This window comes from Glycine max, chromosome 18, assembly GCF_000004515.6.
Source record: "Glycine max cultivar Williams 82 chromosome 18, Glycine_max_v4.0, whole genome shotgun sequence".
Classification (NCBI taxonomy): Eukaryota; Viridiplantae; Streptophyta; class Magnoliopsida; order Fabales; family Fabaceae; genus Glycine; species Glycine max.
This window is the reverse complement of record NC_038254.2, coordinates 55,399,069-55,425,545: the sequence shown is the minus strand read 5'-3', so window position 1 is coordinate 55,425,545 and position 26,477 is coordinate 55,399,069. Positions and strand designations below refer to the sequence as shown.

The 26,477-nt window shown below is 30.6% G+C and overlaps 2 protein-coding genes across 2 annotated transcripts; both read left to right on the top strand.

The window, feature by feature from the left end:
- The first annotated feature begins 12,720 nt into the window (after positions 1-12,720).
- Positions 12,721-16,791, top strand: LOC100803058 (LRR receptor-like serine/threonine-protein kinase RPK2). The gene has a single exon (XM_003551712.5). The coding sequence runs from the start codon at positions 13,060-13,062 to the stop codon at positions 16,468-16,470; it is 3,411 nt and encodes a 1,136-aa protein (XP_003551760.1). The 5' UTR covers positions 12,721-13,059; the 3' UTR covers positions 16,471-16,791.
- Positions 16,792-22,066: 5,275 nt separating this feature from the next.
- Positions 22,067-24,262, top strand: LOC100808584 (probable endo-1,3(4)-beta-glucanase ARB_01444). The gene has a single exon (XM_003552520.5). It carries the CDS (start codon positions 22,126-22,128, stop codon positions 24,085-24,087), a length of 1,962 nt encoding a protein of 653 aa, XP_003552568.1. The 5' UTR covers positions 22,067-22,125; the 3' UTR covers positions 24,088-24,262.
- Positions 24,263-26,477: the final 2,215 nt, after the last annotated feature.

Genomic DNA, 26,477 nt, shown 5'->3' with positions numbered 1-26,477 from the left:
CGGTGCAGGCAGAGTAATAAATTTCTTTGGTGATCGGATAAAAAACTTAAACGACACTTATAAAAAAACCGAGGGAGTGATCCTTAGAAAGGGGATGAATTGGTACATGTTCTTGCAAAATTTCCCCCAAAGGAAAGAAGCAATGTAAATCCATCTAAAACTATTTATTATACCTTTTTCATGCATAATCTTTATGCAATTTCAAAAATAAGACTTTTTTAGAGCTCTTAGCTCCTACAAAATTTAATTAAAATAATTAATCTTATAAAATCTCCCATTTGCTTCTAATAAAAAAATGATGTATTGATGAATGCACTTAATTTAGTACTAATAATTAGAAAACTCGGAATCATCCCCAACAGATGAAACAAATTTATATTATAAATTAAGAAACTTATGAGCATTTTTGTAGTAATAAAACTATTAATTGATGAAAAGTATGATAATTATGAAATTAGGGACAATTTTGATGAATAAAAAGTTGAAATATATACTTTATATTATTTTTTAAAAATATAACTTAAGGCATTTACTTCCATGTAACTCGTTTTGTGATAAGAAAAATAGCTTGTTGGGAGAATCTCGATTCAAAATTAAGACAAGCAATAAGGTTGTGTTCAAATTGATGGGGAAAAAAAGAAGTAGAATGAAATAAATAAGAGTTTATTTTTTTATATATCATCACTGCAATAAATTTTTATGTTCTCAATTAATCTTGTTCATATATATAAATCTGTGCAATGAAATAAAGCTTGAATCCAATTTCTACCGCGATGAATAAAAGTACATGACAATGTGTGATGAAATGATATTTTAAAAACTCTTTATACATGATAAAAGTTGCAGTAAAAAAAATATACATGATAAAAGTTTGCATTAAATATTAGTGTAAAATATGTTTGGGTTGTTTTTAAAATTTTAAAATATTAATTTTATACTCATAAAAGTTTTTATATTTATTTGGTCCCGATGAAAAAAAACATATTTTTACTTATAGTGAATGATAACTCTATTAAATGGTAATTTAATGTTACACATGTAATTTGATTACAAATGAATGAACAATTTGTGATAGATAAATCCTCCAAAATAAATTTAACAAACATGTAAACATCCCAAAAAATTATAATTTAGTATCACTTTTTCACTAATTTTCTCATACTATGTAGTGATGAGAGTTGGGAAAAATGAAACAAGGAGATTTTAGTATAATAATTGTGCTTGAGTATATAAATAGAGAAAGTAATTAAATTTATTATAACGAGATTATAGAACTAACAAAAATATGTTTTACTGATACAAAAATTAAATTAATAAAAAAAATTTATGATGACAACATTAACATTTTTAAAATTTTAGATGTGATCCCTAAATATTAATATAAGTTATTGAGGTGGAATTCCAATTTTAATTGGAGAATAATTTTTAAAAAAAATAATCTAATTATTATATTTTACTTATTCAGACGTCAGCTAAATTTTATCATGTATATAAGATGCTCTCTTTTTCTAATCAATGTAAACTTTTATGTGATCGTAATAAATGTTTTCTCATTATTTTTAGTTATTCAAATTGCAATAGAAGATAAGAGAAGGTCAAGCAGCCCATTTTGAATAAATATAAATAACATAATAATAGCTTTATTAGTGCTAAAGCTATTATTATCATTTTATTAAAATTTTATTGGAGTATTTCAAAATATATATTTGCTGACTTATTCAAAGTTTTCTTTAAGAGACTTATTCAAAAGTTTAGTTCTATTGATTTATACAAATTTTAGATCATTTATATGGTATATGTCAAAATATGCTTTTAAAGCTTTAAGGTTTTATCAATAAAAAAACAATTTTATTTGAGACCAGTAAAACTATTACGAACAACAAAATTTTAAAGTCTTAAAAAATATGTTTTAAAAAGACTAAACAAGATAAAACATTATAATAAAACTAAATTAAATTCTCTTATTCTAGGATGCTATATTTTTTAATCAGTATCTTAAGATGTTATGTAGATAACGTACTTAAAATTGAATAAATATCGGTCTAGTACTTATACAGGTATCAAGATCTTAATCATTTAGAAAATTTGATTTCTTTTTAGTACAGTTTGCAAAAATTAAGTTAAAGATCTCCATGTAAAATATTTCTGACTTCTGTATATACTCTTTAAGTCTTATAGAAAGTTAAAGACCTCCTTGTAAAGTATTTCTGACTTCCATTAGGCTTTTCATGTGTACTTATAAAACAAGAAATAAGGAGTGAAAATAATCTAAACTTCCCTCCCATTAAAATCAAATCATGATATTTTTAAAAAAATAGATGAGATTTTTTTTATAAAAATATTAAGATAAATGTATTAATTTTAATAATGAAAATATATAATTTATTTATGTCTTATTTTTATCTATCAATATTTGAAGATAATTTATTTAATGGTTTAAAATTTAATAATTATACACATAAAATTATTTTACATTATTATCTAATCACAACTCATTATCTATAAACTTGTAAGATAGTTATTATAAAATTCAACAAATTTATTATATATAATATTTTATGATAAGATAATTATGTTAAAATTATTTTACATATTACGAGTGCATTATTCCTTTTTTTTTCTTTATTTAAATTGGTCATGTGTGAAAACTAAATTAAAAATATCTATGCAGAAAAAGAGTATTTTGTGAGCGGAGATGCACCATCATCATCTAGATGACCGTTGAACTAATCAAATGGAATTAATTCAAATAATCTTCAACGTTTCGTAAATTGTTAAATTATAAATAGCACCATAAAGTATTTAATTAAAGTAAAATGTATCAGACAAATATACTATCGAAATCAAATCTGCATCGTTTCCGTTGCGTGCTGGGCTACACGCTCCCGCAAACGTGACGTAGCAGGTGACCGTTAAAGAACAAACTAAAATGTTTGCGACTTGTAAGGATTTGCTTTGACATATTCTAAAGCAAATTATATGAAAGAAAGAAAAACCACCGTTGAACTTGCTTTATTAATTATTATTTTAAGCAATATTTTTTGCTTTGAAGATAGGATGAAATCGACCCATTTAACCAAAGACTATTATTATTATTATTATCAGCAATTTTCTCTTAAAAAATCCAACAATTTAATACATATTAGTTTATCTCCTTTCAAAAAAAATTATTAGTTGATCTATGGATGATTCTTCAATCCAAATGAATTTAATAGCAATAAGGGGATTTATTAATTATTATGACCTGCTATATATTTAAAACAATAGTGAAAACTATACTTATAATATAAAAAAACAAATTATAATTTCATGCATATTTATTTTAATTTATATACACTAACTATTCTTAAATTTTGTGTAACAATCCCCCTAAATATATGTTTCAATTTCATACATGCGTCAAGGTTAGCAATCATTTTACCAGCCATTTAAGACCTAAAATAAAATAGTTTATACGTGCATACGTACATTATTATACAAGACGAGATTCATAGGAGGATCCGGCCATGTGTTTAGGGAGTTAAATAATTTTTTTATGGTGTACAGTGACATACTTATTTTGCTGTCAGTGACGTTCTATGGATGAATGTTGATATGTTTTGGTATCTCTTGCACTATATTATGTATTTAATTAAATTCCGTTTATGCTTTATTTTGATGTCGTTATATATGTCTTTTTGGATTAGTGTTGATGTAGGGATGCGCTCAGATCTATTCTTATTAATTAACTATTTTGGGATCTCTTGCACTATTAATACATTTTATTCGGTGAGTTAGATATGAGATGAGCCCAAACTTGTTCATGGTTGTTTTGGATATCTTGCTTGCACTATAATTTGTACTTTTTGGTCCGGTCTCAATTCATGAATAATGCTATCTTCATCTTTAAATAGGAAGGGAAAAAAGAGAGAAAGAAACTGGTGCTTATGACGAACGAGCCATATATTCTAATCGGGTAAAGTTAACCTCTGGTTGATAATTAGGGATCACAAAATGGATTCAGAGTCTATGACTATACAGAAAAGTATTTGTAAGTTGAAATGATAATTATCTATTTATTAAAACCGAAAATGAATATTTGCTCATATTTTTTATGAGAATAAATGCGAGTATGGATACTATACTTATCCTGTCTTGTCCCGCACATATGTGTCATATATTTTATATATTGATATAATAAAATATGTTACTTTTCTATAAAAAAAAATATATTTTCTTAATTTTAAGACAAGCAATAACAATCCAACATAGAATAAAAAAAATTAATCCAACATTGCTATGTTAAATTTGCTTCACATTTTATATACTAATATTGAAATGATATTTATTTTTATTTATAAATTTATGACTTTGTTGATAAGTTTGTGAATCAATATTTTGTGTTATTTGGTGTTTTAAATTAGTAGTGTAGATTTATATTTATTTAACGAATTTTACAATGTTGGATAGTTATATTTAAAGACTTTTGTAATGTTGAATCGTTATATTTTTAATATTGTTTATTTTTTACTTAAGTTTGAAGGAATCATTGTCATGTTTGCTTGTTTTTATTATTATCTTTGCTTCTATGTATAAGAAATATAATGCGACATTTTTTTTATCTTAATTATAAGAAATATAAGATTACTTTATTACTAAATTTTGTTTTTATCCATAATTAACTATGAGGTCTATTAATGATATGCATTCGTTTTAATAAAAGTGGATACACTTATATATTGAGCTATTAATAATATAATGTATAGTTAAAAATTATCTTTGAAAAATAACCACATCTTAAATCATTTAATGTTATGGATAGTACTAAAATAAAATTAAAATTTATGACAAATTAACTTATTTAATCATTTATATTGATTTTGATGAATTAGATAATTATTTCTTATATATAAAACCATAGGTACTATTATGTGTGAATATTTTTAATATTATGTTTGAGTTACTTAAAAGTAAATTTTTAATTTACTTATAATAATTTTTTAATTAATATATTTTTTTATTAATTTTATACATTAAGTAAATTTTGAATTTCAATATGAGTGTGAATATATAGGTATTCAATAAATATAAAAATAAGAGTTACAATTATTATCCAGATAAATATGAGACTAGATATAAATATTATTTTAAAATACATGAGAAAGAATATTAGAGGATTTTACTGGAATTCTTTCCATTATTATCCTTATGGACAATTCATAACTTATAACAATGCAAAGGCTAGCTGCATTATAATCTAGCTACCTACCCTTTTTATTAGGGCAGCCCTATTAATTTAATTGACGGTTAATTCATCAAATGTGTTGTTTATCTTTTTCCTCTACCAATGACATAACGAGTTCTACAAATAGACTCTTGAGAACTGAAGGCAACCTTTTACTTTTTCCCTTGATCAATGACATTACCTGGTAACCTATTCACCATTTCTAATCATGGCCTACTTGATATGAGCTCGAAGGTTTGTCATTTAATGAAAACAAATGTTAATTAGTGTTATAAGAATATTAATTAAGGAACTTAAAATAAATATTTTTATTAGAAGATATAAAAATCATGTTGTTTATAAATTTTTTTACATTCTCTTAAGATTTACATAATACTTATTTTTTATTAATAGAAAAATCTTTAATAGAAATCATGTTATAATATAACCCCTCCTAAGTGTGAATCAAGAAGATAGGCTAGCATGACTCAAACTAATGAGTGTCATATCTCTTGTTTTTGCATTTTTTTTTGTTAACAATAAAAATTATATTAATTATGTAATATTCCGATCGAATTACACCAAAATGAAAAAGATCTATAAGTCATACAGGTATGAGACGGTATAACCGAGAATGACTTAAATGAATTAATTAATACTTTCAAAAACATTTCTCATTATACTTAGGTCGAGTCTATGTTGCTCTCTAGGTAATTAAGATTATGCCTACTTCTACTAGATACTAGGGGTCATATATATGTATCTTTGGAGATCAACTACTTGTTCATTATCGTTTTATGTAAGTATGATGATATGTTATTGCATTCAACATAAAAGATGATCCATGCTTATTGTAATTATGCTTATAAATCCTTAATTTATGTATATGCGTGTGTATGTATTTATTAGTTTAAAAAAATCAAAGAATCTGCAAAATTCTAAGTTGTAGTATATAATAGCAAAGCATTAAAAGTGGCAAAGTATACTATACTAGATAGAACACCAAATAAAGATTAGGTCAGGGTAATTGAGTATCCATTTGGATCCATGCAAGGCAATAATCACATTTATTTGTAATTGTGAGGTTAGGTCAATTAATTCTGCTTAGAGGACAGAATACCCAGATAATAACCAGGATACACAAGTCTAAGATTCAAGTTCTAATATGATTGATATAAAAAGCATATGCCCCTATGTAAAAATTACTATTCATTCAAATGTCCATTTATTATCTATATTTACTATTCTAAACTGAATTCTTACTTAAACATCAAAGTGTCTTTTACATGTATTTCTTTGGAGCACACCACTCGAACAAAAAACAAGAAAAACAACAAAAATACTTCAGCATAAGAAATAGTATTCGGTCATATTGTGAAGTAACACCAAGTGCTATATTTGAATCGGGAATTGTAGACCAGTAGTTGTTCTGTTCTTAGCAAAACATGTGTTGGACTATTGGTATATATTCTCAGCTTGTACAAGACGCATGCCTGGTGTGAAGCGTTGGTCATATATGCAGGTTTCAAGGCTAGAGCATAACTTTATCAAAGCATGGACCTTATCCTAGTTTACAGTTCTGTGTATATATATGTTAAATTTATGTTTAGGGTCAAGTTCTGGCGTTGCACTTCCGGTGCCTCAATGAAATTCATTGCTGACTTAAAAAAAATGTTTAAGGTCAGGTTTAAGAATCAAACAAGTTTTATTGAGAGTAATTAGCTTTTAAAATAAAGTCAATAATTTAGAGAATCAACTTATGAGCCTCATCTTTGACCTTAGATTTGTGCATCTCTAGTGTTTATCTTGATATTTCTTCATTTTTAAGAAGCAACGACTTTTGTCTTATAGTTCTTATCTTTCGTATTTTGAGGAGACTAAGGGAGTTGGCTATTAAGCCTCTATTCCACCTTCAAATCTGCGAACCATGCATGTTTCTCCATGTTCGAGCCATTATATGTCGATGATTATACACTTGTCTTTCCGAAAACACAAAATTCCTTGAAACGTTACATTTTTTTCTCATCTTTCTCTTATCATAGGATTTCTATTGAAAATAATGTTCTCCGCGTTTATGGTTGGCTAATTTAAGAATAAAATATGGTAAATCAGAAGAAGAAAAATGAGATGTTTTCTAATTAAGAGAATCAACACTGCTTTCAATTTAAGATACCTAGTTCACGTATCTTATGTTATACTAAAATAATTTAACTGGTTCTCACAATGTCCAATCACATATTTAGGCAACTCATACATATATAAAATTGTTCCAATAAAAAAAATTTAAGCAACACAAATTTTATATTTTTTATTTCCACTTAATTTTGTTTCAAATAAAAACACAAATTCAATTATTAATACATAATAAAAATTTAAGAAAATTCGAAGCTCCGTATCTTAGATTAATTTTAAGAAACTCTTCAAGGCACGACATGCTCTAATAAGAAGGAAAAAAAACCTTAAGTAATTGTATCTTATAATAAAAAAAATGATAAGCAATTAACGTTAAAGATACTCTTGCTAATTTGTGTATAAAACTACAAATTAGATACAATTTTATTAATGTCATTCTTAATGATTCTTATGTTGTCAAAGAAATTTAATTTTAACAAAGCAAAACAATCAAAAAAAGAAAACAAAATGGCGTTAGACTTTTGTTTTTTTCGTAGCTTTCTTTTCCTTCTTCACTTTATATGTGAATCTTTTTTTTTTCTTTTACGAATTTGGAGGTAGTGGTCACTCTTTAGTTTCCTACCAGATCAATTTTTGAAAAGAAGAATTATGACAAAATACGTGTAAAGGGTAATAACTTTTTTTTAATGTGTATTTTAAAATGAAAGAATCTTGGCTAGAGTTATTAATAATAGGCTTAAATATATTTTTGGTCCTTCATATATATATTTGACTTTTGCGTTTGATTTCAGATGAATTTTTTCTTCAAATTGGATTCCTAATATTTGAAAACTTTTGTCCAAGATCTCCACCGTTAGTCAAAATCCGTTATCTGCTTATGTAGCCATTAACCAGACACATAGGTATGTGATGTGTAATTCCACATGTAATCTTTGTTTGATTGGTATTACACGTAGAGATTTTTTTAAAGTAAAAAAAATGTCATATTATTTTTGTGTTTTTTTTTAAAGTTTTTTATCTTTTAAAACGTCGGACAAGATTTTTTCTTTTTCTAACTTTTTTCCTTCTTTTCATGTTTTGCCCCTTTCTTCTTTTTCCTATCTGTCTCAATCATCCTTCATCTTCCTGATATCCCACCATTGTGCCACCGATGGTATTTCATTTTTTCCCACTGACTAGAATAAATGAAAACAAGCTAGATGAAAGAATAGAAAAGAACCAACCAAATCTTAACAACAAAACATCAAACAAAACAAAAACACCAATTTGAACATATCTCCACAAAAAAAATCCAAAACCCCACTAAAAATCGTCAAACCACAACAATAGTAACAACAAATATGAATATGAAAGCAAGAAAAGCAAAATCGATTTTGTTTAGTGGGATTCACTGGGTTTCACAGTTGGGTTCGTAGTTGGATTTCATGGGCGGTTTCACGATAGGGTTTGTTATGAGTTCATGGTGGGGCTCGTCGGGTTTCACAGCGGCAATGGCGACGGAAATCCCATTTGTTGGGTTTCATGACGGGGTTGTGGTTGAGATCACACTGGGGTTTGCACGTGACTTACTATGGGTTTCACGGTAGGTTTTGTGGTTGGGGTTGGTGGATTTCACATCGGGGTTTGCTGTAGTTAACAGTGTGGTTCAAGGAGCTACATGGTGGTGCCATTGATGGTGAAAACGGAGAGCCGATGGTGAAAATAAAGTTGCTAACGACAAGTGGGAGCTCCGAGACGGAGTTGATGCGATGGCTGTCGATGAGGATGAGGGAGGGGATGGAGGAGGCAATGATGGCGGAGACGATGGTGTAGGGCTTCTGGTTCACGTTGATTTTCCTATGCTAGCGGCATCAAATCTTGCACGGTGATTAGAGGACGTGCTGCTACGAACATTGCAAATGAGAGTGAGGAAGAGCTTTCTACCTAGGGTTTTGGGCAATTCCAGTGAGTTAGTACACGTGGCACCACACGTGTAATCTCAGTTAGTCAAATATTACATGTGGCACCACACGACGAATGCCTACATGTCTAGTTAACGACCGCATAAGCAGATAACAGATTCTAACTAACAGCATGAACCTTAGACAAAAGTTTTCACATATTAGGAACCCGATTCGAACGAAAAATTTATCAGAAATCAAATGTAAAAGTCAGATATATATTAGGGACTAAAAATATATTTAAACCTTAATCATGTACGCAATTAAATCATAACACTTAGAATTGATGATGTTGTAACACTCATCAAAACCAAAATAATTAATCACAAGGATAAAATTTGGTCAATTTTAAAAATTGGGAGATTAAAAACCACATACATACTTAAAAGATAAAAAAAGTGATTAAAATGCATTGTTTTTTAGTTTTTATGTTTCCATTATATTTAATTTGATTATTTATCTTTTAAAAAATTTAATTTATTTTTTATGATTTTAAAGTGAGTCAAAATAATTTTATTGTAATAATAATCATTTTCAATTTTTGAATACAATTTTAAACTCATTTTTTTATTAATTCAATATGTAAAACTTATATTATCAAATTCATTTACATAAAAATTATAAATTCAAATAATATTTAAATAAAAAATCATAAACATAATAAAGTTGTATATAAATAAGTCTCACCAAACAATTAAAAAAATGCAATATTGAATTTTTTAATATTACTATTATTAGCTTAATTTAATTATTTTTTTTTTGTGATTTTTCAATTCTACAATTATTCATAGGTAACGGATGATATAACACCTGCTATGAAACACATCACACAATAAAAGGATCATACGTTTATATGTAAGATATGACACACATTTATTAGAAATTATATTGTCTTATCTAATCAGACATTATATGTGTTACATAAATTAATTTTGTGATTCACATGTGACACATGTCATTTTTGCGTCACACCTATTACACAAGCTAAAATCACTCCAAATTAATAAATTAATTTTAATATTATAATAATAAACAATAAATTATTTACATTTCATACTAAAAATTTAATTAATATATATTGTTATACATAATGCACTATCTTTTTTTATACAAATATTGCTATACACTATCAAATAATTGAATTAAACAAAAATATCCTAAGTGATAAGTAGATGTGAATGTGACCCTATCAATTAATTTTAATTAAATTCTTTGTACTAATTTGATTTGATAATAATAAAGAGAAGACCACTAGTCATGGCCCCTTTAGCTTTTCTGGAGGGTAACAAAACTGCCAAAAAAAAAAGAGTGACCCCACATTACATTCTGGAAAGTTGGTCCACGTGGGATACTCTGGGGCCAGCCACGTGTACAACTTTAAGGTATATCCTTTCTAAACCTAACCACCGAGGAGCCATCCATTTGATGTGCCTTCTTCGTTTGTTGACCAACTGTGGACCCCACTCAGACAGGTAGGTCCCCATGAACCCACCACTACCCAACCTAATCCCCAAAACAAACAAAACCTTTTTTTTTTTTTTCCTTTTCTTGTTTAGTAATTAATAAATTTCATTAATGTAGTACTATATCTTTAAATTCGATGTTAAAAAAGACTAATTTTCTTCATATTTTTAAACTTGTTTTTATTCAAAATGTTTCGATTCATTAATGAGTCTTTAAATACACATTGACGAAAATTTTCAGTTTATTATTTGACTTTATTAATTAATATTCTTACTGACTAAGAAACTAAAAAAACAAACAAACACTAAATATAATATATAAAACCTAGTGTATTTAAAACTTAAAAATTATTTACTTTTTAAGTGTTTAAAAATATATAGTTAATAAATGTTCAAAATTTAGTCAATTAAATGTTTAATGAGTAACGTACTAACGTTTTAACAAGTCTTAAAAATACAAATTAATGAAAAATTTCAGTTCATTGTTTGACTTTATTAATTAATATTCTCTGCATCCTGATTAAGAAATTAATACACAAATAAATAAAATATTAAAAATTATTGTATTTAAAGTTAACAAGATATTTATTACTTTTTAAGTGTTTTTTAAAATATAAATTAATGAATTGTAATAAATATTGAAATTTTAGTCAATGAAATGTTTAATGAGTAACGTACTAACGTATTGAAATATGATTTTTTTATTAAGAGAAAAAAGGGTTACAATGTAAAAAAAAATTACATAATTTAATTATAATTTATTATATATGATAAATTTATTGAATTTTAAAATAATTATCTTAATGATAATTTAAATAATAATTTATAATTAAATAATAATATAAAATTATTTTACACTATTAATATATAAACATTAAACTTTTTTTTAATACATATTCATGACTATATGATAAGTAAAATTAAATACATTTTATTAACGTTTTTACCTTTAGAAAATAAGCATGTAATGCTTTTACAATTTAATATACTAAATATTTTTATCAATAAAAAACTTATTTTTAAATTGTTAACATATGGTGTCAAAGTAAGTTAACTCAAGTTAATCAGCTCATTTCAGTTCCAAAAGATTAAGTCAATTTAACTTGACTCATTTTTTTTGTGAAAAAAAAATCTAATTTAAATGGCTTAAGTAAGTTCATTCACAAGTTACGATTTAGTTCGCTTAAGTTAAAGAAAATAAGAAATTAAAAGATAAAACATAAAAAATTGAAAAATATAATTATAAAAAAATCTAACAACATATTAATTCATAATTCAAACTAAAAAAAGAAGAAGAAAATAAAATAAAAGTAAACAACATCAAGAAATAAAAGTAAAAATATATAAAAAAAATTAAAAAACAAAAGTAAAAATATATTGAATTTTTTTGAAAAATAAAATTTAATGATTTTCTTAAAGGTGTTGATTCAAGAAAAAAAATATTTCTACTAAAAATTATTGAAAAACTGTATTACTAATTACATTAAATATTATTTTTTAATAAAAAAATACATTTAATTTTTTAAGAAGAGATTGTAGCATATTCAAAATGAATATATATGAAAATATACAAATGTAATGGTTAAATGGTTAAAAAACAGTAGTATTATATTTATTAATGGTTTAGTAATGAACTTCGTTTTTAGGTTAGTTTACTAATGAACTTAACATAGGCATTAAGTATTAGTAACTAGGAAAATGCTAATTGCTTTGAGGTAATGCATAAAAAACTTAAAATAAAAATGTTTTTGTTAACAGATAGAAAATTATATTATTCATAATATTTTTTACATTTTTTTATAATTTATATAATGAATATTTTCTTTTATTTTCTCTTGAGAATACTTATTAACAAAATTTTCTTGGTCAACAAAAACCTAATAACTTTACTCAACATTTATTACAGGATACATATTTTTAGAAGAACATTTATTACTGGATACATATTTTAGTAAAAACAAAAAAATATTTAATGAAAAACATTTATTACTCGCATCCCATGGCATCTTCTTTCTATGAAGGAAAATATATTTAAAAAAACAATTTCTTAAGTTTCTTACAATAAAAAGCTCACAAAACTTTCCTTTCCCCACCAAAATAAAAAAAAAAATGAAAAAGAGAAAGACAGAAAGAGAATGGAAGAAGAAAAACGCGTATTCTGAAAAAGAAGCCACCCCTCTCTCTTCGCCGCTGTTTTCTCTCTTCTGATAATTTCCCAATCTCAACCACCGAACAAAAAAAAAGTAGGGTTAGGGTTTTCCGAAAACCCTTTCGTTTCGCCCACTGCAACTGAAAGGGGTTTTCGAAGAAGCTCTCTGCGATGTTTTCTTCTTCTTCAGTGATCAAATGGAGGTTCCGTCACAAGCCCATGACGCTCGTGCGACTCTTCCCACTCGTGTGCCTCCTTTTGTTCTCGCTAAACGACGTCGTTTCGTCCGATTCCGACAAATCAGTGCTCCTCGAGCTAAAACACTCGCTCTCCGACCCCTCCGGCCTGCTCACCACGTGGCAGGGCTCCGACCACTGCGCGTGGTCCGGCGTGCTCTGTGGCTCCGCCACGCGCCGCCGCGTCGTCGCGATCAACGTCACCGGCAACGGAGGTAACCGAAAAACCCTTTCTCCTTGCTCCGATTTTGCTCAATTTCCCCTCTACGGGTTCGGAATTAGGAGGAGCTGCGAGGGTTTTCGTGGAGCATTGTTCGGTAAGCTTTCTCCGAAGCTCAGTGAACTCACAGAACTTAGGGTTTTGTCCCTTCCCTTCAATGACCTCGAGGGAGAAATTCCCGAGGAAATTTGGGGCATGGAGAAGTTGGAGGTGCTTGATCTTGAAGGAAACTTGATAAGTGGGGTTCTCCCTCTTAGGTTTAATGGCTTGAAAAACTTGAAGGTTCTTAATCTAGGGTTTAATAGGATTGTTGGGGAGATTCCGAGTTCGCTGTCTAGTTTTAAGAGTTTGGAGGTTTTGAACTTGGCTGGGAATGGGATTAACGGTTCTGTTCCTAGCTTTGTTGGGAGGTTGAGAGGGGTGTATTTGTCTTATAACTTGCTTGGTGGGGCAATTCCGCAGGAGATTGGGGAACATTGTGGGCAACTGGATCATCTTGATTTGTCTGGTAATCTTTTGATGCAGGCAATTCCGGGGAGTTTGGGCAATTGTAGTGAGTTGAGGATGATTTTGTTGCATTCGAATTCATTGGAGGATGTTATTCCTGCTGAGCTTGGGAGGCTTAGGAAGCTTGAGGTGTTGGATGTGTCAAGGAATACGCTCGGTGGGCAGGTGCCGATGGAGCTTGGGAATTGTACTGAGTTGTCTGTGCTGGTTTTGTCTAATCTTTTTAGTTCGGTTCCAGATGTTAATGGTACCGTGAGGGACTTGGGGGTGGAGCAGATGGTTTCTATGAATATTGATGAGTTTAATTACTTTGAAGGTCCGGTTCCTGTTGAGATTATGAACCTTCCTAAGCTGAGAGTGCTGTGGGCGCCTAGGGCGAATCTGGCAGGCAGTTTTCCGAGCAGTTGGGGCAAGTGTGATAGCTTGGAGATGCTTAATTTGGCTCAAAATGATCTCACTGGGGATTTTCCTAATCAGCTTGGTGGCTGCAAGAATCTCCATTTTCTTGATTTGAGCGCAAACAACTTTACTGGTGTGCTTGCAGAAGAACTTCCTGTGCCTTGTATGACTGTATTTGATGTTAGTGGAAATGTCTTATCTGGCCCAATTCCTCAATTCTCTGTTGGCTTGTGTGCTTTGGTTCCTTCCTGGAGTGGAAATCTGTTTGAAACAGACGACAGAGCACTTCCATACAAATCCTTTTTTGTGTCTAAGATTCTTGGAGGGACCATTTTGTCCTCACTAGGAGAAGTTGGCCGTTCTGTTTTTCACAACTTTGGTCAAAACAACTTTGTTAGCATGGAGTCATTGCCAATAGCACGTGACAGGCTGGGGAAGGGGTTGGCTTATGCAATTCTTGTTGGAGAAAACAAGTTGGCGGGACCTTTTCCTACTAATTTATTCGAGAAATGTGACGGACTAAATGCATTGCTTTTAAATGTGAGTTATACTATGATATCCGGTCAGATTCCTTCTAAGTTTGGTGGAATGTGCAGATCATTGAAATTCTTGGATGCATCTGGTAATCAGATTACTGGGCCAATCCCTGTAGGTTTGGGGGATATGGTTTCTCTTGTTTCTCTGAACCTAAGTAAGAATCGTTTACAAGATCAGATTCCCGGTAACCTTGGCCAGTTGAAAGATCTGAAGTTTCTCTCTTTGGCTGAGAATAACTTAAGTGGTTCCATCCCTACCAGCCTGGGGCAGTTGTACTCTTTAGAAGTCCTGGACCTTTCTTCAAATTCTCTTACAGGTGAAATTCCAAAAGGTATTGAGAACTTGAGAAACCTAACTGATGTATTGCTTAACAACAACAAACTTTCTGGACAGATTCCTGCTGGTTTGGCAAATGTCAGTACACTATCAGCATTTAATGTGTCATTCAATAACTTATCTGGATCCTTGCCTTCAAATGGTAACTCAATAAAATGCAGCAATGCTGTTGGGAATCCGTTTTTACATTCTTGCAATGAAGTTTCTCTTGCTGTGCCATCAGCTGACCAAGGGCAGGTTGATAATTCCAGTTCTTATACTGCTGCACCACCAGAAGTTACAGGCAAAAAGGGTGGGAATGGTTTCAATTCTATTGAAATAGCATCTATAACATCTGCATCGGCCATTGTTTCTGTTCTTCTAGCCCTAATTGTCCTTTTTATTTATACACGGAAGTGGAATCCTAGGTCCAGGGTTGTTGGGTCTACAAGAAAAGAAGTTACAGTGTTCACTGATATTGGTGTTCCATTGACATTTGAAAATGTTGTTCGGGCCACAGGAAATTTCAATGCTAGCAACTGCATTGGGAATGGGGGATTTGGGGCAACCTACAAGGCAGAGATAGTACCAGGAAACTTGGTGGCTATAAAACGTCTGGCAGTTGGACGATTCCAAGGTGCTCAACAATTCCATGCAGAGATTAAGACCCTTGGAAGGCTTCGTCATCCAAATCTTGTCACTCTGATTGGTTATCATGCCAGTGAGACTGAGATGTTTCTCATATACAACTATTTGCCAGGTGGCAATCTGGAAAAGTTTATCCAAGAGAGATCCACAAGGGCAGCGGATTGGAGGATTCTTCACAAGATTGCATTGGATATAGCCCGTGCACTTGCATACCTGCATGATCAGTGTGTACCCCGAGTTCTTCATCGAGATGTCAAGCCCAGTAATATCTTGCTGGATGATGATTACAATGCTTATCTATCTGACTTTGGATTGGCTAGACTTCTGGGAACCTCAGAAACCCATGCTACCACTGGTGTAGCAGGAACGTTTGGCTATGTTGCTCCTGAATATGCCATGACTTGTCGTGTTTCTGACAAGGCTGATGTGTATAGCTATGGTGTGGTGCTTCTGGAGTTACTCTCTGACAAGAAGGCATTGGATCCTTCATTTTCTTCATATGGGAATGGTTTCAACATAGTAGCATGGGCATGCATGCTGCTGCGACAAGGCCAGGCAAAAGAGTTCTTCGCCACCGGCTTATGGGATACAGGTCCCGAAGATGATTTGGTAGAGGTCCTACACTTGGCTGTTGTGTGTACGGTTGACTCTCTCTCGACCAGACCTTCAATGAAACATGTTGTACGGCGGCTTAAGCAACTTCAACCGCCATCATGCTAGTCATTCATCCTGGTGAGACTGTGCTAGTTTGACATAGCAGTAATCTTAGAAAATATTGTAATTTGTGATTTAGCATGGAGTCCTTTTTTGTGGACTGCTCTTAGGTTGAGTTGGAAATTGTACTTAATCCCCTCTCCCTTCCTTCCCTGTACATTGTAATATAGCAGTGCCCCCAATTTTCGATGCTCCTTTCCTGATTAGGTTAGGGGGCTTGGTGATGACTCTGCAGAAGAATGCAGATATTTGATGTCCAGCGCCATACCTCTCTATTCTAGTTTGATTTGTTCAATAAAATCATAGAATAGAATCAGTTTCCTGAAAGAAGTTTTTGCTGGGTTCTCCTGCGCAATGTCTTGTTTTATTTGGTTGACAAGGTTGTTTTTGGGGGGGAAACCCATGCCTGTCTAGTCCCGGCAGACAATGTGCTTTTAGGGTACAATGTTGTAACGAGGTTGAGTTTGTTATTATATCTTATAAACCATTTAAATCCCTCACCGTTAATCTTAATGGCTTCTTTAAATTTATTACGGATTAGGTAAGTTTTGTGTCCGGGATGCATTTGGGATGATGGGATTTTCCTAAAATATCAGATTTAAGACACGATGTGTAACTTAAGACTTAAGTAATATATAATTAAAGTCAAGACTCCTTTTTATGGTAAACTTTTCACTTAATATACTTTTCGAGATAAATTTCTACATGCAAATATAATGTGAGATCATGCTATTACTTAATTGTATATTATAAAATTAACCAAGAGGTATAGAATTGACCTCAACATTTAAAACTGTCATTACTCTCAAATTTTTTTTTAAAAAAGTGTAATTTAATTTCACTGTTTTACTGATGGAATATCATTACACCTTCATACATGTAAATTTTATTGTGTTTTTCTGGACAAACTTTACTAGTTTAGCTTTATAATTAAAAGTTAAACTCAGTCTGATTCATAATATCAATATCTTTGCTGTAATAAGCTAGTAATTCTCATAATATTTAGTGAGAATCTTGCTAAACCGGATTCATATCGGATTGCTGCATAATAACAGGGTTATCCAGTCAAAAGAAATCAATTTTAACAAACAGTCAATATCATGATACCGCTTTAACCATTACATCATTATTTACTCAATTTAATGTAGATTTTCTTTCTAGTCTTTTACGATAAAGAGAGAATAATTTATTGGAATTCTCTTAACAAAATCACTGAACAATTATAGTAGGTTTTGGACGTACATCAATTTACTATTAAGAGTACGATTTGAAGGTATTTTATTGTCATAATATATAATCAGGTGCCAAAGTAGATTAGAACCTGTTAGATTTACGTTAATAAAAAGGGAAAAGAAAATGCAACCTCCCTAAACTTTTTATCCCTTTATAAATTGAAGCTCTACACTTTAATTTTATGCTAATCGATTTTTAAATTTCATTTCATTTACAAATAGATATTATAGACTTTAATTTTGTTCAAATTAATTCATAAACTTTACTAATTTTTTAAAATAGACACTTAGAACTTTAATTTTATTCTAATTCTTTCTTAAAAGTTAAAACTTATCTTTTTTACAAATAGTTTTTTTTTTCTCTATCAAGTTAGTGTTAAGTCATTTATTTTAATTGTCAACCATTTATTAATATGTTTCTTCTTTTGTTAAATTTCATTTTTATATGTTAAAATCTAATCAAAACTGAAGAAGGTAGGTGTCATTGAAAAATTGACACTGTTCATTAGAAGTATTTGAAGAAGAATATCTTGTCATCATCAATGCTGCGACTATTGTTAACACCACCCCAACCATTCTCAACTAGAACCTACAACCAATATAAATAGCAGTGAAAAGCATTAGCAACAGAGAATATAAAAAAGGGAAAATAGGGAGATCAAAGACCGATGAGAGATTAAGAGAAGAAAGGGTTTTAAAAAGAAGAGAGGTGACTGAAGTTTTCATTTTCGTTTTCGTTTTCGTATTTAAATTAAAAAATTATTTTTCTGATGACACTAATTATAAAATATATATTTCTTTAAAAATTATTATTTAGTATTGGCCATGATTGACGCTAACTTTTTTGTTTTCCCGCTCAAATTAAAAAACTAAGTTTCAACTGGTTGATGCTGATTATAAAAATATTTTTAAAAAAAAATTATTTACTGTGGGCCATTGCCAACGCTAAATGTTTTGCTTTACTGCTAATTTTTGAACTAGTGTTGACAATGAAAAAAAAATATTTACCGTGGACAATAACTAAGCTAATTCTTTTTTCCGCTGAAATTAAGAACTAAGATCGAGATAAAACTCAAATAAAGTTGCTCACACTTTACCTTCTTATACATTTTTATTTTAATTTATTTTCATCATTGCTGGATTGAAGAGGTCCTTTTCAAATGGTCTCGGTGTGAATACTTTATTGCTTGAATAACAGGCATTCAGAAATACTACAAGGGTTAGAAACACTCCCTTATAACTATCACATTAATTCTAATTAATTGGGTTGTCAATAATGTATTTTCTTTTTATCACATTCTCTCTTATATGTTATTTTATCAACCGCTGATTTTGGTTTTGGAATTTACAATGATCACCATTACCATTTGGGGAACTTCCTCTATGGAATTGCGGTTCTTGCAAAGATTGACCCTCCATGGGGACAAAAGTTTATTCACTTGCGACAGATTTCATGAACTTGGGCCAAAAGTATAACAGATTTTATCCACGTCTAAGGTGTGTTGACCGAGTTTGAGGATGGAAGGAATCAAGAAAGTACAAGTGAAGCTGTGAATGCATACTATTCAGCAGCATTGGTGGGTCTTGCATATGGTGACTCAAGTCTTGTTGACTCTGGGTCAACGCTAGTGGCATTGGAAATTCTAGCCGCACAAACTTGGTGGCATGTGAAATACAAGAGGGATAGTAAGCTATGGTGGGCCAGTGCTGAGTGTAGAGAGTGTAGGCTTGGAATTCAAGTGCTGATTATGCCAAGGAACTTGTGGAATGGACATGGCCTTCTGCACGTAGAGAAGGGTGGAAGGGAATGACCTATCCTTGCAAGGAATTTATTATAAGGAAACAGCATTGGAAAATATAATTTTGTTGATGGGAATTCTTTCACTAATCTCTTGTGGTGGATTCATAGTAGATGAGGACTGATGGATGCACATAGTTTTGTGACAAGTCCAGGAAATATCATGTTTCAATGTTATATTTAATTTGCAGTAATTTATGAAACTTTGTATCTTCTCATCAGGTTATTGTTATTATGGTGGTTTAAACTTTGACCACTGCATAAAGATCTTTAGAGTTTATGCAAATGTAACGCAATCACACATGTAAAATAAAGATTACTCCACTTCATAAAAAATAAACTCACAAGAATAATGTTTGATTTCTGCTATCCACGTAAGAATTTTATCGGTAAATAATTAAAATATCTTTATAAGCACTCTTTAATTTTTGAGATATACTGATAGATACTGATGTATTTCGAAATCTAAATTATCTAAACTTTTTAAAATAAACAAAAAATTACATCCAACTAATGTATTACTATCAAATGCTATTAGTGTTCTCATGTATGTATGGGATAAGAAACTCGCATATAATACATATTGAGAAAAGGTGCTAAAATGATCGATCAAACTCGTTAGTTTAATTAAATAAATGAGTCAAATTTTAATCATTCATTTTTTCACAAGTTAAACTTAATTTTCTAGTACTCAATTTGGTTCATTTAGAACCCTAACTAACATAATGTCTACAATCATACTTATGTGCATGTATTCTCAAAAATTAGATCTAACTTAAATTCGATTATACATGTAGTATTTTTTCAAAACTTACATAATAACATGTGTGCCATATTGTGTCGTGTGTTATATTTTAATAGAGTAGAATTCGATAAGAATAATTTCTCGCGCAATCCATTAACAAAAGTACTTCAAACCTGTTATATTAAACATTAACAAGGTATTTAAAAAGAAAAATAAATAAATTTATACACAATGCAACGAAAAAGTTTTGTTCCACCGTTGGAATTTCACGTGCCTTGGAACTGGGCACATGGTCTGCCTCCTAAACTTAGGAAACTTATGCAATAAAATATAGTCAATCATCGACACCCTCCAAGTTAATAAAGATGCAACAAATAAATCCAAAAACAATAAATGAAAGATAATACTATATATTTTCATTTTTTTATCGATCATTTAAAAAATATTTCTAATTATTCATTATTTGAAAGTTTCTAAAATAACATTAATTATATTTTTTCAATTATATCCTTGTTAAAAAAGAAATAAATAAATGATATTAAAGTAGTAAATAGAGAGAGACAAATGACATATTAAAAATTGTAATAATTTTGATATAAACAAAACTATCAATTATTTTTTTTAATCTATGTGTTGTAATCTTAAATGATAATATTAAAAAGGAAAATTTATTATATTAAAAATACATTAAGTACTTAATATTTTTTTCAGTAATGTAGTACATTTAATTAAGAAAATATACTTGATGCTCCGAATCTATTTAGTTGATGTATAACAGAGAAAACTTAGTTTTTAATATTATTATTATATCTTTTAAAGGAAGGAAGAATTACCATATATAGAGATGTAAGACTAGTGTAAGGAAAAATATTAAAAGCAAAGTGTTCTTTTGTTATTATTTATCTAGGAAAAATAATTATTTAACATTATTTAGGTTGTATACACATATAAGAGAGAAATAGAAAGAAAAAATATATGCAACTTGTGATTTAATGAAGAAAAAAAATGAAGACAAAAATGAGCTATATAAGGTTGTTGACCAACACATGTAATGCAATATACAATATGCAAGAAGCGTTATTCTAAGAAGAATGAAAGTGAAACACCCTTCAGATCCGTGCAAGATACAATATGCAACAAGCATTATTTTAAGAAAAATTAAATATTCCATTGTATTTTTATACCTTGGAAGAGAAATGAAATGAAATTATATGCATTCTCATTATAAGAATGGGTCATTCAACACTATTTAAATAGATAATACGTTTATATATAGATCCCTGCTGCGTTGTTTCATTCTATTTTAAGATTAAGAATAGACATAATCAAACATATTTCTTAACATATCTCTTATTATATATTTAGAACATTTTGGAACAAGAGGATCATTTATAATGAAAAGGATGAGCTTCTAAGTTCATCCCAGAGTTTCAAGAAAATAATGCAGAGCTTGAAGAAAAAAAGTCAATCTCTCTCGGTGTAACTAACAAGATTTCGATCTTTTCACGTATCTTTTCTATTTTTTTCTTCGATCTCTATCACATTAATTGATTTCTTTTTTTATCTTTGTCTCCATCTCATTGTTTCTTCTACTCATAGGCTCTCCATAAGTGGAATGTAGATTAAACTTTTCCGTACTAATTCGTAGATCGAGTAAGACATATGACCAAACCAATTAGTTTTTATTTTTAATGAAATTAATTTAACAGTAATAAAGCATATTTAGGGGCTGCAGAAGGGTATAGTTATAATTAATTAATGCATGGCATTTCTCTTGTTTCTAAAAGTCAACCTTTGGAACGTACCAAGCAATCTATTATCTTCACTTATATAAGAGGCTTAGGCCGGCACCACACAACACTGCAACGAGCAATCACAAAGCAACGATGTCTTCTAATTTTCTCTTCCCTCAAACTCAATCCACAGTCCTCCCAAACCCTTCAACCTACTTCTCCTCAAACCTTCTTTCTTCTCCACTCCCCACTAACTCTTTCTTTCAAAACTTTGTTATTCCAAACGGGTCCCAAGCTGAGTACATTCACCCTTACCTCGTCAAAACCTCAAACTCTTCACTCTCAGCCTCATACCCTCTTCTCCTCTTCACCACAGCACTTTTGTACCAATCTTTTGTGCCAGATATCACAATCTCTTCCACTCAAACACACTCAAATCAACAAAACCGTGAAATCTCATCATACAGTGACCTCAGTGTCACTTTGGACATTCCCTCCTCCAACCTAAGGTTCTTTCTCTCAAGAGGAAGCCCTTTTATAACCGCTTCTGTGACATCTCCAACATCTCTTTCGATCACAACAGTCCACACCATAGTCTCTTTGTCTTCCAATGACGACAACAACACCAAGTACACCCTTAAGCTTAACAACACTCAAATATGGCTCATATACACCTCCTCCCCAATCTATTTGAATCATGATGGCGCTTCCAATATTACATCCAAGCCATTTTCTGGCATAATTCGTGTAGCAGCGCTGCCTGATTCCAACTCCAAGAGTGTAGCAATTCTCGACAAGTTCAGCTCTTGTTACCCTTTGTCGGGAAATGCAACACTCGTGGAACCTTTCCGTGTGGTGTATCAATGGCAAAAGGAAAGTTCTGGGGACTTGCTCATGCTAGCTCACCCTCTTCATGTTAAGCTTTTATCAAATAGTCAAGTTACTGTGCTGAAAGATTTTAAGTATAGAAGCATTGATGGCGATCTTGTTGGTGTTGTTGGAGATTCATGGGTGTTGGAAACGGATCCTATTCCTGTGACATGGTATTCTAACAAAGGTGTGGATAAAGATTCGTATGATGAGGTTGTCTCGGCACTTGTTAAGGATGTGCAAGAGCTAAATTCTTCAGCAATAGGAACCAGTTCATCATATTTTTATGGGAAGCGTGTTGGAAGGGCTGCAAGGTTGGCGTTGATAGCGGAAGAAGTGTCTTTTTCCAACGTGGTTCCCACGATTAAGAAGTTTCTGAAGGAGTCTATTGAGCCTTGGTTGGATGGAACTTTTCAAGGGAATAGTTTTCTATATGAAAATAAATGGGGTGGACTTGTCACCAAACAAGGCTCTACAGATTCAACTGCTGACTTTGGGTTTGGAGTGTACAATGATCACCATTATCATTTAGGGTACTTTCTTTATGGAATTGCGGTTCTTGCAAAGATTGATCCTCAGTGGGGACAAAAATACAAGCCACAAGTTTATTCACTTGTCACAGATTTCATGAACTTGGGCCAGAGATATAACAGATTTTATCCACGTCTAAGGTGTTTTGATCTTTACAAATTGCACTCTTGGGCTGCAGGGTTGACCGAGTTTGAGGATGGAAGGAATCAAGAAAGTACAAGTGAGGCTGTGAATGCATACTATTCAGCAGCATTGGTGGGTCTTGCATATGGTGACTCAAGTCTTGTTGACACTGGGTCAACGCTAGTGGCATTGGAAATTCTAGCCGCACAAACTTGGTGGCATGTGAAAGTGGAAGACAACTTGTATGAAGAGGAATTTGCTAAAGATAACAAGATAGTGGGGGTTTTGTGGGCTAACAAGAGGGATAGTAAGCTATGGTGGGCCAGTGCTGAGTGTAGGGAGTGTAGGCTTGGCATCCAAGTGCTACCCTTATTGCCTATTACTGAGACATTGTTCTCTGATGCTGATTATGTGAAGGAGCTAGTGGAATGGACAGTGCCCTTTTTAAGTAGTCAAGGGTGGAAGGGGATGACCTATGCCCTGCAAGGAATTTATGATAAAGAAACAGCATTGGAAAATATAAGAAAGTTGAAAGGTTTTGATGATGGGAACTCTTTGAGTAATCTCTTGTGGTGGATTCACAGCAGATGAAGTTTCTGGACTAAATAAATTTAGCCAAGTCCAAGGAATGTATGATGTTTCAATTTGACTGATTATCAATGTTTTAACTTTGCAGTAATTTATGAAATTCTGTATCTCATATATCAGTTATGTGAAATTGTGTTTTGGGATTTTTCAAGAATTTAATAAAATTTGTAGTTTACCATATTTTTCTAGTGAACGAGAAGTTAGGATTCCTATACTAAGTATTAAGTGTTTCTAACACAACATAACTCACTTGTTTATGTTTGGTGTTGTGTTAGAGCCAAGTTTGGCAGTTTTCTGTTTGAGCTTTGGGAATCAAGTCAAGGGAATAATTTTCAAGTTCATTGAAACAAGAAAGGTAGAAAACTACCTAAGTAGATGCGGTTTCATTTTCCTAATGCTTAATGCTTTTAAAGAGGAATGTATTATTTTGGCAATACAGAGTTTTCAAGGTTCAAAATTTAGTAGGCAGAAATGAATGCTACACAAACCACACAACAACACTCTTTATGTAATTATGTAGATAACAGTGTTTGATAATATGTCAACGTTATAAAGGCTAAAAAAAAAGAAGCAAAAGATAACCAGAAAATCAAAATCCAAACTTACATACATGTAAGCTTCACCTTTAGCAAGTATATATAGAAGGGCCTTGGAAGCACGGAAGTGTTGTAGGACTCCTCCTTAATCATTCCATTTGGACCTACGGGAAAAAAAAGGGTGTTGCTAGATGCACTCACATTATTGTTGGTGCACCCAGCACTTAAGATGAAATGACAAAAATATTCTTGATCTGTAAGTCTTTTAAGTTGTCCATAAAAGGCTTACAAATTAACTTTATCTGTAAGCCTTTTATAGATAAACTTGATCCGTAAGTCTTTTACGAATCAACTTGATCCGTAAGCTTTTTACAAAACAACACTGATCAACTTCATCCGTAGAAACCTTATGGATCAACTTGATCCGTACGATTTACGGATCACCCTCAAGCACATCTATCACAAATGCGAATAAAATGCAGGGGCATTTTTGATATTTTTAAAAAATGTTAGGTGCACCTAACAACACCCAAAAAAAATGCATGAGCTATCCGTTTTGTTACCAAGGTCTAGGTCTGTTAAGGACCTTTAGGTTTAGGTCAGATGGACCTTTTTATTGGGGTGTTCCTTAAAAATAAAGGTGTCCAAGGCACATCAACCCAAATTTAGTTTGTGGACCGAAAAGACCCAAATTCGAAAAAGTTCAAACAGATTTAACATATTGACATCGACCAAAACCTAAACCATTTGGACTTAGTAAAAGGATATAAAACTCTTTTTTTAATCCTTATAATGAGGGTTTTTGACTTTTTGAAAAGGAATCTAAAGTATTTTCAGAAGCTTTCTTTACGAATGAATTTTATAGAAATCAAATACAGATTATTTTTTACAAATTCAACATATATTGTTAATCAAATTACACTCATTTAAAAAGATCTAAAATTCTATCAATAATGTATGCCACTTAAATTTGCTGTATTCTTAAAAAGCAACGTCAGATTCAGACAATTTATAGAAAGAAAAAAAAAACTGCACCTACTCAAGTAGTTCGTTGTACTCCTTGGGTCGGTACACTGAAAATAACTACTGAAACAAAATATTTAATTGGAAAATGCTAACAAGTTATTAAAGAGGAATATTCTAATTTAAAAGTATTATTAATATATATTTATCATAATTTTCAAGTAACTTTAATTTTTAATAAAAAAAATTATATTTATTAATTAATGCTCTTAACACACTCATAAACAAAAATTATATTATTTGTAATGTATATTGGTTAAGAAAAACATTATTTTCATAGTGCTATATTAAAATGATTTTTGTTGAGAAAAAAAAGGAGTTAAAATATAATTTATTAGAATATTTAAATAAAACAATAATAAACAAGGATATACATTAAAACAACAATACTTTCTTAATTTTCTAAAATAACAAATATTACAAGACAAACTAAAATATCTAAAGAGACATATAGTATATGAATAAAAAAAAAAGAGGCATACAATATAATTAGAATCGCAATTAATCCCAATTCAATTTCAAAAGAAATTGAAAATGCAAATTACCAATGGAAAAATCAGAAAGGTGAAAATTGATTTGTGATTTATTCGAAATATGAAGTTCTTTTTATAATATATTTTTAATTTTTCTTTGATTTACAGTTTTGCTATCTCATCTAGAGGCACATCGGTCATGAGCTTGACACAAATTCAAGTCAAGTTCAATCGCAAGTGTATAATTGATGTGCCTATAGATGAGATGATAAAATTGTGAATTAAAAGAAAATTAAAGGTATATTATAAAGAACTTCATAATTAAAATAATATAAAATGAAATGATTGTAAGACAGAATTT

What these genes read in the sequence shown, in the direction of transcription:
- LOC100803058 (XM_003551712.5), top strand. Translation starts at nt 13,060, where the DNA reads ATGTTTTCTTCTTCTTCAGTGATCAAATGGAGGTTCCGTCACAAGCCC.
- LOC100808584 (XM_003552520.5), top strand. Translation starts at nt 22,126, where the DNA reads ATGTCTTCTAATTTTCTCTTCCCTCAAACTCAATCCACAGTCCTCCCA.